This window comes from Pseudorca crassidens, chromosome 5, assembly GCF_039906515.1.
Source record: "Pseudorca crassidens isolate mPseCra1 chromosome 5, mPseCra1.hap1, whole genome shotgun sequence".
In the NCBI taxonomy this organism is placed as follows: domain Eukaryota; kingdom Metazoa; phylum Chordata; class Mammalia; order Artiodactyla; family Delphinidae; genus Pseudorca; species Pseudorca crassidens.
Genome location: NC_090300.1, coordinates 68,054,889 through 68,069,376, shown reverse-complemented (window position 1 = coordinate 68,069,376; position 14,488 = coordinate 68,054,889). Strand labels below are relative to the sequence as shown.

The following is a 14,488-nucleotide window of genomic DNA, read 5'->3' as shown; positions in this document are numbered from 1 at the left end:
ATGTAAATTTTGTCGGTGACTTGACATGACAATTCGAGTGACATTTTAAGAGCAAAGATTTAAACTTGTAGACCGCGGTCAAAAATATTGCTCCCAGCTGTGAGACTGGACAGGGGATTCATCAGTACCTCAGTTTACTTATCTGAAAGTGAGGATAACAATCCTTCCTTCATAGGGGAGTGGTAAGGCTTAAATGGGATGCTTAGCACCCATTAATGTAAATAATAGTGGTGGCTTGGGGAAAGCTTCCTGCTAGAAACAGTGTGATGAATGTGTTGGGTGTCTCTCTGAAACATTAATAAACTCATCAAATAAAATAACTTGAAGGATGAGAAAGAAATAGTGTTCAATGAAGCCCATGGAGAAATTCTGGTAAAGCTAGAGCTAAAACTGTATTTCATTCTCTCTTGTCACAAAATGAGTTAACGAGTAGTATGGTAGATGGGAAAGATGGTGTTATCTGTAGGAAATTGTACACAAACCTTGGTAAGACTGGTCACGGTTTTCCTATGTCAGGTTTTTTTTTGCTTTATTTTAAAATACTGAAGATGTGTTTGACAAAGAAAAATATTTTCCCTGAATAATTATTTAGATTTTTTTAGTGTTCCTTCAGTTCAAATATTTCTATTTACCACTACTTCAGTAAAAGGAGCCCCCTTCACTAAAAACTGAATACGAATCAAAAAAGAGAAATTTTAGATATTGACTTCCTTTTTAAAGAGCTAAAATATTGAATATCTGAGGAATGTGATTATCTACTTTACTAGAACAGTGTATGGTGGTTTCAACCTACAGTCGAGCATACTGATTCCTTTCAACAGGAGATGATTTTAACCCTTCTAAAGGGTTTGTAGAATCCTGCAGTTGGAATGAAACTCAATGGTCATTTAATGCAAATTGTACTCATTGTACCTGACCCACTAGGGAAACTCCTTCACCATCTTGCCCAGGTGGAGCAGCCTGACCTGTCTTCTCATGAACATCTCATCATTATCTAATTACTTTTCTCCTTCTACCTCTTTCAAGAACAATTAAGAATTCCTGATGTTTTCCTCAAGAGGGAAGTCTGGAATTGTGTTGGCAACCTCTTAAAAAGTCAAGGCCTCTTTGAGAGGGGCTCGGAGGTAAATGAGTAAGTTACAAAGTCTCAGACTATTGCTTTATCATATTCACTGATTTCTTTTCTGTGATATTCAAGCAGTAGACTTTCAAGAGGTCCTGTCTCTGAATTCTCATGAAGCATGAGTGTGTTCAGGCCACTTGGGGGCTTATGGTTTTGCGGACCTGAGTTTATAGAGCAAGGGAATTTACTGAGTTCATAACCACAGTTCTCCTGGCTCAAACCCTTTGCAACAGGGCACCACAATAATATCTGATTTAATCCTTATATGATTTGGCCCATAACACTGCTAATATTCACAAGGACTTTACTCTGATCACATGTTTTTCTCCTTATAAAAAACCCCAAACCTCTTTTTCACTTTTCAACATTTTTGTTTTTTTTGCGGTACGCGGGCCTCTCCCATTGCGGAGCACAGGCTCCAGATGCACAGGCTCCAGACGCGCAGGCTCAGCGGCCACGGCTCATGGGCCCAGCCGCTCCGCAGCTGCACCGGGGCACGAGCCCATGTCCCCTGCATCGGCAGGCGGACTCTCAACCACTGTGCCACCAGGGAAGCCCCACTTTTCAACAGTTTTTATGTGGAAAGCATTTGGTTTTCTAATAACTGTTATAATACATTTATTTTAGATTCCATAGCGGCAGATGCAGTTCTTAATAATTTTGTAACAAAGTGACAACAGTTAGTTTCACTGATTAAGTCATGCCCTGTGTCCTCTGTGTGTATGTGTGTGAGAGAAAGGAGAGAAAGAATGAGAGGCGGGTGGGGGAGGGGATTACTGTAAAAGGCAGCTGAGTGCTGAATAGAAGATTGGCCGAGGCTATCACTGGTGATTCATCTGCTTCCCTGATTCATTGCTAGCCCTAGGTCCTAGTTCAATTTAGCACAGGATGTCCCTTGTACAGAATGTCCAGAAGTTTTAAGGGGAACTTTTAGAACTAATGAGGAATGGGAAGGAGAGAAAGTGCCTCAGACACTTACTAATGAGGACATGGGATGCAGGGGAATCTGATTATAGCACTAGAGGAGTGGGCATGGCCAAGAGCTCTGGTGGTTTCAGCCTTGGCTCTGCCACTGCCCTTGGAGTCGGTTAGCACACCTACCTCTAGATAATGTACATTCCATGGTGGTTTGATTTCCTTGCAAGAATAAAACCACAGTGTCATCTGATGGAGCTCAAAATTGCTATGGAAACAGATGGGACCTAGTTGGGTAGGATCTCTCACTGAACCCCAAAGGACTCTCTTATAGGATCCTTTTGCTTCCTCTGTTGCTTCTCTTGCCCACAGTTTTCCCGGACATCTTCTGATCCTTAGCTTGCCTAATTTTCAAATGGAATCTGAGATCCTATGAGGTGGGAGTCCACAATATATGTTAAGTCTTCCCTACTCAGGCCCCCAGCATGGTCAGTGCCTGGGCTAGAGTTCAGACTTGTGGTTAATTAAAACGATGGCATTATCCACCTCACAAGCAAACAGGCGTTTCACACACACACACACACACACACACACACACACACACACAGATGTGGAGTGATTCTTCAAAATAAGAGATTCCTTGACAATTAAATATGATTTTACTTCCCCAGCTGATTGCCCAGATATTTTAAGCAACAGATTCTACCATACACAATAACTTCTGCCAGGTCCTTGAAATTCATAACAGTGGACATCTAGTTTTATCTGAAGTTCACTCAGAGCTTTCCACTTCCTCTGGGCATCTACAGTACAAAGATAATAACATATTCATGAAAAGTACCCTGAGGCACTTACACATTGAAGAGCCTTAGGTGAGCTGTGGTTAAGTTTTTTTTGTTTGTAGTTAAGATTTGATGGTCTACATGTGTATACCGTTGTCACCAATTAACCAGAATATAGAATCCATCAAAATGGCCAGTTCCTCAGCCAAGCAGAATAGCTGTCGGGCTATATTATTCTTTTCCTGGATGTGTAGAGACTGAACTACGTGCTCTTTTCCACTGAACACACTTACTTGAATATGAAAGTGGGAAATTCTGAGTTCCTGAATCCCAGAGCCTTGGGGAGAGAGCCTGTGTGTCTATATTAATAGCTTGACTGCAGGTCTTATTCTGTTTTCAGTTAAAATTTTTTTAAAATCAAAATCATGTTCCTTACTGCCTTTGTTTACTCTTGTTTTTAAGGTGGACTGAGCATGTTGAAGGCTCAGACCTGGCACGCATATAGACTACAGGTGTGACAAATTATTTTGGATGGAAGGGTAAGAGCCCAAAGTTTAGAGCAGTTGCTGGGGCAAGAGAGTTTAAAGATAAAGAGATGGGGAACGGGACAGTAACAGGGTCATGAATGGGAATTTGGATGTGGTGACAGGGAGTCATTCAAAGAAGGCAGAAGCAACCAGTCATATTTGTGTTTTAGAAAGTCACTAAGTGTGGGAAGGATGGGAGAGGAGGGGAAAGTAAGACAGACGGCAGGCCAGCTAGGAGCTGGCTGTAATGGTTCTGGGTGGAGAGGATGAGAAATGTCAATTATGTATTTTTAGAGAAGCTTGATTTCTTTTTTAAACTAAAGGAACGGTGAGGTTATTCTTTTTTTTTTTTTAAGGAACGAAGAACTATTTTCTTAAAACCAATCACTTTCCTAAGTTATTGTGTAAATTGGGCTTGTTTGCAAGCAGGGCACACTTTTATGGATTTCAAAGGGAGAAAGATCCACATTTGTTGTTCGAGACTGAGCTGAGCACTGGGTTTCTTCTCTAAAGGAAAGAGGGGAAAGAAGTCTTCCCTCTCCCCTTTACTACCTGGCAAAGGAGAAAAGGACAGCCTGTGCCCTCCCAGGTAGGGTCCAGAAGGTCCGCCTCATAAACAGACAACAGCCAGAAATAGCAGTGCTTTTCCCAGACCCCAGAGTTCCATGTTCTCCTCTTCTGCTATGTGCTTGGCCTCTTGCTGGACAGGAGACTAGTAAACAAGAAGCCTGTCCTTGAGGAAATTTCCAATCCAGTGAGGACAGGATCAGCGCCAGCAGATAAGTGATTATAGCAAAGAGGGAGCTGTTATAAAAACTTAAGAGTGAGTGCACAGAAACAACTCTTTTTTGGAGATGCCCTGGAATTGTCTGCAAGTATGAGCTGGGTTTTGAAGAGCACACAGACATCCCTCCCAGGGAAAAAGGGGTTGGGCATCTTGGGTGCCCTGACAAGCAGGCACAGTGTCCAGACGATGTCATGGAAGTTAGCAGATCCCAAAGATCCTGGTCACTCCTGATCCTGAAAGACAGTCTCTCAGGATGTTCTCCCAGATGACCTGACTGAACTCCAGTTGAATGGGTTCTACTGCAGTGATCTCCATTTCCCCTTTTCGTTTCTGGGTTAAAATTTCGTTCCTGGGTTAAAATCCTGTTCTAAAATTAGAGATGCGACACACTAGCTTGTTAGAGAATCCTGCTTAACGAACGTTCCAGTTACTCAACTGATTGCCTGATGTGCAGTCCTCACACCAGATATTACAGGGAAGCATCATTGTTTTAGACCCATTCAGTTAGGATTCGGGATCATCTGGACTGGGCAGAGTTTTATTATTTACACCCTGTGAACAAAGGGGTTTGCCAAACAAATTAATACTTCGTTAAATAAGATTTCAAGAAGGATACCTAACCTGTTGATAATTATGGAGAAAATAAGAGGGTTTTTCTCTTTTTTTTAAAAGCGAGTTCCAGGATACTTTAAAGAAATGAATCTTTTCGATTCATGAAAGCAGCCCTGGTAGGAGTTTTAAGTGTTAATTTTTTAAAGTAAGTGAGACATGAACATGTCATTTTTTTTAAAAAGCAAGCAAGACAGAAGCAGCTAAAATAAAAAGTACATGTCCCGTTTTACCAACCAAATGTTTGTAGCTACCTTTTTCTGTGCATTTACATATATATACACTTAATGACATACAGTTTTGTTTTGTGCTCTTAAAAAACAGATCAAACCTAATCTGTAATTAGCGCTCATCTTATAACATTATGCCTTGAAGAGTGTCCTATGACCGTGGATACATGTCTACTTCATTCTTTTTTTTTTTTTGCGGTATGTGGGCCTCTCACTGTTGTGGCCTCTCCCGTTACGGAGCACAGGCTCCGGACGCGCAGGCTCAGCGGCATGGCTCATGGGCCCAGCCGCTCCACGGCATGTGGGATCTTCCCGGACCGGGGCGCGAACCCGCGTCCCCTGCATCGGCAGGCGGACTCTCAACCACTGCGCCACCAGGGAAGCCCTACTTCATTCTTTTTAACAGCTGTATAATGTTCAGTATTATGACTCTACTATGATTTACTTATTCATCTCCCTGCTTGTGGATATTTAGATTATTTGCATTCTTTGTCATAACAATGCAACAGTATCTTCCTCTATTCAAATCTTAGTGTCTATGCAGAAGTTTCTTCCCATAGGATTTCTATCAATAAGTTCTTGCTTAGCAGTTGTAGTCAATGTTTATTTATACTTGGAGATAACAAAAATATTCTTCTTTAGAAATATGCAATTTTCTTGTAAATTATGATGCCTTTTCTATAAATAGTTAGGCTTGTGACATCCTTTGTGGAGCATTCCATGTAGCCACTGTATGGGATGGTGTCAGCAGTTTTATTATGAAGTCTTGCCAAAGGCAGTGTCAGGAATGAGCCTTCATAGCACAGAAGCAGAAATTAGTTCCTGGTTCTTTTTTCGCCTTCCTATCCTGACACAAGATTAGAGGTTCTACAGAATGGCTTGTATAGTCATTTAGGCAGCTCTGGTAAAGCATGAATGCGTTCTCTTTTTTAAAAATAAAACAAGACAGAAGTAGTATATGGGATCTAGAACAGAGGGATGGGGTCCCCCTTAATTAAAAAAAAAAGATCAGAGGAAACAGGAGCCCCTCAGTTCCTTCATTATTTGTTTGTTGTTTCCCCTGTCTGTGTACTTCTCTGTCTCTCTCCTTTTTCCTCTCTGCATGAATTGTAACATTTCTTTCTGTGGCTATTGCCCAGATTAAAGCCATGGAGAAATGTGTGGCTGCATATAGCAACTATTTGATACCTCTTACACAAGAAGGAAAGGAAAAGTAATGGGGCTGCACTTTGGCCACCACATCTCTTCTCTTGCAACCCCCAAAGGCGATATTTATGGGATTTCAGTGCCAAGCCCTTCCATTGAAATGACCTCTTCTAATATTTAAATGCTGATTTGTGTTTTCTTTCTGGGATCTAACATATTCTCCAAAGATAGAAAAATTCTTATCTTCGTATTTCTATTCTTCTTTCTATCTAATTTTAACGCTTAAGTAAAAACAAGACATGATCTAAATCACTCAAAGTTATCAGATATCTTAGAAAAAAAGAAAAATCTTCTGAATAAAAAGGCAGGAGAAGGCCCACATATCCATCAATAGGGGATGGATATTTGGTACATCCGAGTAGTGTAAAATAGAATGAGGATGTTCTCTATCTGCCAATGTAGAAAGATCTTCAGGACATTACTGTTAGGTGAAAAAAACAAGATTCAGTGAGTGTGCAGAATATGCAAATATTTCTATAAGAAAAGGTGAAAATAGGATTGTATATTTGTATTTACTAGTATTTGCATAAAGGAACTGAAGGCTACACAAGCAACGAGTAAGACTTTTCATGGAATACCTCTTTAAAGTGTCCTGATTTTTGAATTAGGACTGTATTACCTATTAGAAATAAAAATAATTTTTGAAAAGGAAGTTCTGCATTGTTAGGTAAGATCCTCTTTAAACCTACTGTGTATGTATTCCATCTCTCATGTTTGAGCCTAGGTACCTTTTGGGGTAGGGTCACTTGCAGGACTATGTATGTTGAGGAGGAAGGGAATAATTCTATAATTAGAACATGTGTGGCAATTTAAATTCTAACTATTTTGGTAGGAAATTGAAAAGGCAGATTTGCATCTAACTAACCTGTTTCTTTAGCTTGTTCAGACTTCTTGGGTTTGTTCTTTATTTTTTTCCTCAAAGTAATTGAAAGTTTTATTTATTTGTTTAAAACAGCTGTGTTTTATTTTATTTTTTTTTTATTATTTGGCTGCATTGGGTCTTCATTGCTGCGCGCGGGCTTTCTCTAGTTGCAGCGAGCGGGGGCTACTCTTCATTGTGGTGCGCAGGCTTCTCATTGCAGTGGCGTCTCTTGTTGCGGAGCACAGGCTCTAGGCCGAGCACGAGCTTCCGTAGTTGCAGCACACAGGTTCAGCAGTTGCAGCACGTGGGCTCAGTAGTTGTGGTGCATGGACTTAGTTGCTCCGTAGCATGTGGGATCTTCCCAGACCAGGGATTGAACCCGTGTCCCCTGCATTGGCAGGCGGATTCTTAACCACTGTGCCACCAGGGAAGTCCCTAATTGAAAGTTTTAAAACAAGCTGCTCTTTTTTTTTCTTCTTTTAATTTTTAAATTGAAGTATAATTGATTTACAATATTACATTAGTTTCAGGTGTACAGCATAGTCATTCATTTTTTGTGTGTGTGTGGTTTTTTTTTTTGCAGATTGTATTCCATTATAGCTTATTACAAAATGTTGGGTGTAATTCTCTGTGCTATACAGTAGGGCATTATATAATGATAAAGGGATCAATACAAGAAGAGGATATTGCACTCATTAACATTTAGGCTCCCAATATAGAAGCACCTAAAATATATAAAGCAAATACTAACAGACATAAAGGGAGAAATTGACGAATGGCTTAAAACAAGATGTTCTTGATTCACAATCAAAATCCCTTGCTGGTGTCTTGGTGAACATAGTGAGAAAGTAAACTCAAACTGTGGTCTTAAGCCTGTTTGTTGTGTCTGTGCTTTTATCTTTTACAGGAGCAGGAAAATTCAGATTCGAAACATCCCTCCTCACCTGCAGTGGGAGGTAGGCCAATGTCATTTCTATATTTATTATCTTCCTGCTCTCTTTCCTCATTTTATTTTTTAATGGGTTAATAAGGGATTTTCTCCCTTTTTTATAGTTCCCTTTCACATTTAGGAATTAGAGGTCCTCAGACTTTCCCTTCTTCAGTGCCCCTAATGTGCATGATCTGCCCTGAGTTTGGGGTCAGATTTGTCCCTTTCGTTGTGCAGGATGTGCGCTTTGATCCCTTATGTTCTGTCTTCTCAGAAACCAAGCATCAACAGACAAACTGTGAAACAAAATACATACCTTGCTTGTGATTTTTATCCCATGATTTTATAAAAGATTTTTACCTTTCTAAATTACGATTTGGGGAAAAATAAACTAAATGGAAAACCCATAAGAATAGAAGGTTCTTTGTTAGTTTGAGCAAGTTTTTTGTTTATTTTGAATTAGTTGCTATGAATAACAGTTAAGACATATTTTCGGAGTTGTAAAACTTCTTACAAGATTGTTACCTTGAAATAAAATAAGCTAGAATATGAGGAGTGGCTTTACTGCATTATTGAAAACATACTGCCCCATGTTCCCCAACCCAAACAAAATCAAAATAGCCTTAAAGGAAACAGAATGTTTTGTCTAATGTTTTTATTCCTTTAAGAAAAAAAATTTTCATTGTGGAAAATTTTGAACATATACATATCTCATTACTTTGTAAAATAAGGAGATCCCTAAAGGAAAACTGAAGGAAGAAGGTTAAATCTTCCAGAAAGGAGAAGTGATCTTTGTACATTATTCTGCGTCTCATTTCAAAAGCAGCAAGTGGGTTCCAACCATCATGATGAACGTGATTGTTAACAATTACTAAGACTTCGAAGCTCTGCTGTGTTTCCTCAGTGAACAGATTACTTGAGAGCCAATAAGCACATGAAAGTCTTGTACATTTATTCAGTTCTAGCTGCTTTTATGGAAGACCTGAAATTCTGACAGCAAAGCTTCTTTTTCAGGTGTTGGATGGACTTTTGGCTCAGTATGGGACAGTGGAGAATGTCGAACAAGGTAATAAGTGACGAAATTAGCCTATTGAATTTTGAGAGGGATGTTACCTGTTATTTCTTATAGGTCGGGTCAAATCCAAGGACAAGTAATAAGTTCAAATTCCTTTGAAGCAAGCTTCCTAGAGTGTATGTTTGTATATCTGTATGTGAGAGATGTCTATATCCGTCTATATCGATTTTTTCAAAGAATGGTTTTCAGGCTATTTTTCTTATACTCTTTAATGTACTCAAGCACCGGACAAATGCTGTCAGGGTGGGGGAAGCTTAATTCACTTGGAAGTAACTGGATTTACACTATTACAGCTTTCCTCTTCCTGGTTAAGAATAACATATCCCTAATATCTTGTGCTGAGTGTTTCTCAAGGTGTAGGACTCCTACCCCAGATCGCCTGGAGTGCTTGGGAAAATGCAGATTCCTAGGGCTCACCGTAGACAGACCTACAAATTAAGACTACGGGGGAAGAAGTCATGAATCTGTATGTTCAACAAGCACCCCCAAGTGATTTTTGTGTGTACTCATTTGAGAGCCTCTGTCTTAGGAACAATGCTGTAAATCCCCAGAAAACATATATTCTTTTTCCTGCCGCCCTTATTTTTGTCTTCTAAAACATGAAGTGCTATGATTTTTAAAGAAAAAAAAAAAAGGGTACCTCAGCTTATATCTTATGTAGCTATTTAAGAGTCCCTGAAAAGTAGATTCTAAGCTCCTGATAGGACAGGCAGTAACATGTGATAAAGATTATTTTTGCACTGACCTAGAAAGCAGACTATGAATTCAGTCACTTACTGACTGTGAGCCCTTGTAAAAGTCACTTAACCTTATTGGCTCAGTTTCCACATGTGTATAATGGGGAGAATAAATTTACCCTTCCTGTATCACTGAATAGTTGGGGCACCCAGAGAGAACCTGAATAAATATTTACAGACAGTGGAGTCATACATAATGGTTAAAGTTCACTTAGGAAAAATCACAGAGAATCCATTTTCTCATATGCAGTCTGTTCTATCCGCCAGTATAATTAATATAATAGTTTTAAAGCAGTAGTTATTCAGATGCTCTCCACTCCTGAATATTAAAAATATTATTAGGCAGTTTCATACTGCTGACTGCCCATACCCAAAGGTGAAGGGAAAGAGCTCAGAAGGAAGACATGATTTACAAGGATTCTGTTTTCTCAGTTCTTGTTATTTCCCTCAAATGGAAAAGAAGACATTCTAATAAGGAATGGATTTAGTAGGCAGGATGACCTTCCAGACATGAACCTGTAGAAGTTACTAACTAAGACCATGTTATTAAACTTAGGACAGTGCCATGCAAAGAAGAAATACTCCAGGTCCCTGGGGGCAGTTCACAGCTCCAATGGCACCTGTGCCCTGAGAGCACCCAGTTTCTAGCTGCCTCACAGCTACGGGATAGAAGTACTGGGGTGTTGTTTTGTTCTGTTTCATAGGTGATTCCTGATTCAGCAGGAAAACATTTTCAGTAGGATTTTAAGGAGAGCTTTCATGTCCAATGAAATAAAGTATTTCAATGGAGCTCAGTTTTTCCCAGAATCACAGGTCTGATTTCCTGAAGACAGATGTCTTTCAAGAACAAAGAATATGACTAAGGAGTAGAACAAAATCTGAGAATCTGAGACTTCTAGTGGATAGCTTTATTCGGGAGGTTCAAAGCCAGCCTTCCTCCCGTTTTGGAGTCTTCAACCTCATCTGTAGCACTACGAAGTGCAGATATGAGGCCTCGTAGCATTCAGTGTGTCAGCACCAAAAGAGGATGGTTGTGGGCTGCACATTCTCTATTTTGCACTATGAGGACCTCTCTGTGTATTAGAGAGCAAAACGAATACCCCCAGGCCAAGGCAAGGGCTGGGCTCAGCACCGGTGACACGTAAATCTCAGTGGCAGTTCCCTCCTGAGGATTATGCCTCCCCTCCCCATAAGGGCTGCAGCTACTTTGAAGTTATTGGATAACAGTGGTCTTTAACCTTTTTGAGAATCATATGGAAATTATAAGCCAGAAAAATCCACGTACCCACAATTTTGAATATTTGCAGGGAAGTGGGGAGGGTGAGTAAAGAATTCCTGAAGCTCTAACATGGATTCAAGATTAAGAATCCCAGGACTTCCCTGGTGGTCCAGTGGATAAGACTCCAGGCTCCCAATGCAGGGGGCCTGAGTTCGATCCGTGGTCAGGGAACTAGATCCCCCGTGCCTCAACAAAGAGCCTGCATGCAACAACGAAGATCCTGCATGCCGCAGCTAAGACCCAGCACAGCCAAATAAATAAATAAATAAATGTTTTTTTAAAAAAAGATTAAAGGGCTTCCCTGGTGGCGCAGTGGTTGAGAGTTCGCCTGCCGATGCAGGGGACCACGGGTTCGTGCCCCAGTCTGGGAAGATCCCACATGCCGCGGAGCGGCTAGGCCTGTAAGCCATGGCCACAGGGCCTGCGCGTCCGGAGCCTGTGCTCCACCACGGGAGAGGCCACAACAGTGAGAGGCCCATGTACCGCAAAAAAAAATAATAATAATAAAAAAAGATTAAGGATCCCTGCGCTATAGGGTTTTATTATTATTTTGAAAAGCACCTCTACTGTGGTTTTCTTGAATTATCCTCACTTTAATGTTGTTAATTCCAAGTCTCCCAATAGCTTAAATGTTTTAGTGGGGGAGGATGTGATTTAGTTATGTTTACTGGTTTTGGGGAAACCAGTATTTTTGGTTTAAGTTTACTGACTTAGATTGAGAAAGTTTTGTCTTGCTGTTTGAATTCATTTTTTATGTCAGACTTTGGAAGAAGAGGCAAGCAATTATGAATCAAGATAAAGCAACTCACAAGAGTGACCCCTTATTAACCACTCTTAGAATTTATGTGTTCTCTTCAGTCAAGTGGGTTGGAATTGTCAACTTTCTTTATTCATTGTACACAGTTACTAGATTTAACTCACACAGTCAGTCAAGGAGGTCTATCAGAGGGGAACAAAAATAGTAATAGTTCAACCTTATCCATGAATGAATAATTAAAATTAAAATACTTTCTTATTATTTTATACATATATCCAGTTATTTTTAAATAAATGCAAATTATAACAAAACTCATAGTGGTACAATAAATTGATACAAACTTTTAGGAGAATAATCTGAAAACAATCATTAAAAAGCATTATGTTCTTTTACCAATTATTTTCTTTCTAAATTACCCTAAAAAAAATAATTCAGAAGAACACAAATCAAGTGATATTTGCAACAGTGGTGATTTTTATCAACACTAGTCAGAATAGCAAATACTGGGAATAACCCATTTGTCAACAATTAAGGAATGGTTAGGCAAAAGTCATGGCACATTTATTTGCTGCAATTTTATGAAGGCATTAAAAATGAAAAATCCAAAGAAAATGTGCATATACATATACATGTGCAAAAGTGTTGATAAAATTAGTGAAAATGTAGTTTTGAGTTGTATATACAATGGATTACAAATGTGTATATACAGTTGATTACAAATTCCTATGAACGCGCATGAATAAAGATAGAGATTCAAGTAACTCTAAGAGATAGGGCAGTGACGTTTTTTTGTGCATTTTTCTCTAAATAAGTTTATTTACATTAGCCAGAGGGTGGCAGCTTTTTTTTTTTCTATGACAATGTAGTTTTTGCTTCTTTCCTAGTCAACACAGACACAGAAACTGCCGTTGTCAACGTCACATATGCAACAAGAGAAGAAGCAAAAACGTAAGTGGATTTGGGCTTATTTCCCTTCAAATTTGGGCGTGGGGGGGGAGTGGAGCTTGTCTTTGAATTCCATTGAGTCCTGTATTTATAAACCTTTTCTGAAAAGATGCAGAACTTTGACACATCAGTGGAGCCCCAGGGCATTTATACCAGAGTGTCTGTTTGTTGATTGTACAGAGATTTTTATCTTGAAAAATGTTGAGCCTTGGCATCAAAACCGAGGTGGGAGCTGCATCTTGATATAGTCAGGAATAGAGGGCACCACGTCTGTGACATTGTGTCCACTAGAGTCTGCTTTGATGGCCACTTCCACCTGGAGCTTCCTCCATGCACCATGAGGAAGAAGCCCAAGCCCACTTCTGTCCAAACTCATTGAATGGATGCTGAAACCTCATTTTCCCTCTATGAATATTAAAAGAGGGATCCACCTTAGTGACATCAGCCTAAGGGAACATTGTCATCTAGGAGTGGTTCATCAAAGAGCACCTGGCTCAGGTTCTTTTTCCTACTCACATTCACCTCCTAATCCCACTCATGGCTACATTTCTTCAGTGTTGGTTAATTGTGAGCTTGGCTGTTAACACAAATGGGACTGAATTTTTTTAAAAAACAACAACAACAAAAACAAGTTCCATTTTGTAGAGGGTCCATGAAGTGCCTGTCAGGTCATTGTAACTAGAATTATGGTCACATGTGGCATAACATCTGTATTGGTTACATGTCCCAGGATTATACTTTTATTTCTTTTTCAAGGTTGCCACACCCATGAATACATGGTTAACCCATTCTCATACCACTGGTTTTCAAAATGTTAATGTTGCATTGAAAAAGGCAGTAGTCATTTGCTGTTGACTTTTGCACACGTATGTAAGCAGGATACATATACCAACAACTGAACCTTTACAGTTCTTGTCCATCTGCTACTTAGGTAGGCCCTCTGTACATGATATTACTTTGTTGCTTTTATTGAATTCAAAAAGTGCTGCTTTGTAATAAATTCGTAAACCCTAAACAATAACCTTGTAGAAGAGGGTTCATTTTTTCACATGCTGCCAAAGACACGTGAAAAAATGGTTGCACTTCATGTATAGTTTTTAAGATGCAACAGTGGGATTTATCAAATTGATAAGTCTTTTAAAATCATAATACTTTGTACTTCTGAGGATTCAAGGAAACAAGTGCTCTCTTAACTGCTATGGGATAGTACATGTTGAAACCTTTCCAGAAGGATACTGAGCAATAATGACTTAAAATGTTAGAATTCTGCCTACTCTCTGACCCAGCAATTCCATTAGGAATTTGTCGTCCTGTTTGCAAAGCTGTAGTTGCAAAGATGCCCATGACAATACTGTATGCAGTAGTAAAAGATTAGAAACATTTATATATATATATATGTATATAAAAAACAATAGAGAATCAGTTGCAAAAATGATGGCAAATCAATAGAATGTGAAACAGCCAGTAAAAACTGAATTGCAGGGTATTTAATCATTTGGAAAACTGTTTAGAGTATTAACTGTTTTTAAAGGTTATAAAGTAGTATGTATGGTATTAATCCATTTGCATACATAATAACATATTTATATTTAAGAAAGCTATAGGATGGGCTAGGATGTTTTTCTTATTTGTGCTTATCTACTTCTGAATTTTCAGTAATAACTGTATTACAATTAAAATTTTTAAAAAAGGACAATTTTATGCCAATATTTTACAAAGAGTTTTT

At 39.2% G+C, this 14,488-nt stretch overlaps 1 protein-coding gene across 6 annotated transcripts in view; it reads left to right on the top strand.

Annotated features, from left to right (window-relative positions):
• IGF2BP2 (insulin like growth factor 2 mRNA binding protein 2) overlaps window positions 1-14,488 on the top strand; it is a 159,712-nt gene that overhangs the window by 108,338 nt on the left and 36,886 nt on the right. For 4 of the 6 annotated variants that reach the window (XM_067738330.1, XM_067738328.1, XM_067738331.1 and 1 more), the window contains 3 exons: window positions 7,949-7,997; window positions 8,984-9,035; window positions 12,702-12,765. In XM_067738330.1, coding sequence (XP_067594431.1) covers window positions 7,949-7,997; window positions 8,984-9,035; window positions 12,702-12,765 — 165 coding nt within the window. Of the gene's footprint in view, window positions 1-1,026; window positions 1,133-3,284; window positions 3,360-7,948; window positions 7,998-8,983; window positions 9,036-12,701; window positions 12,766-14,488 lie in introns of those variants that run through there. The other 2 variants (XM_067738329.1, XM_067738333.1) reach the window with 2 other exon arrangements.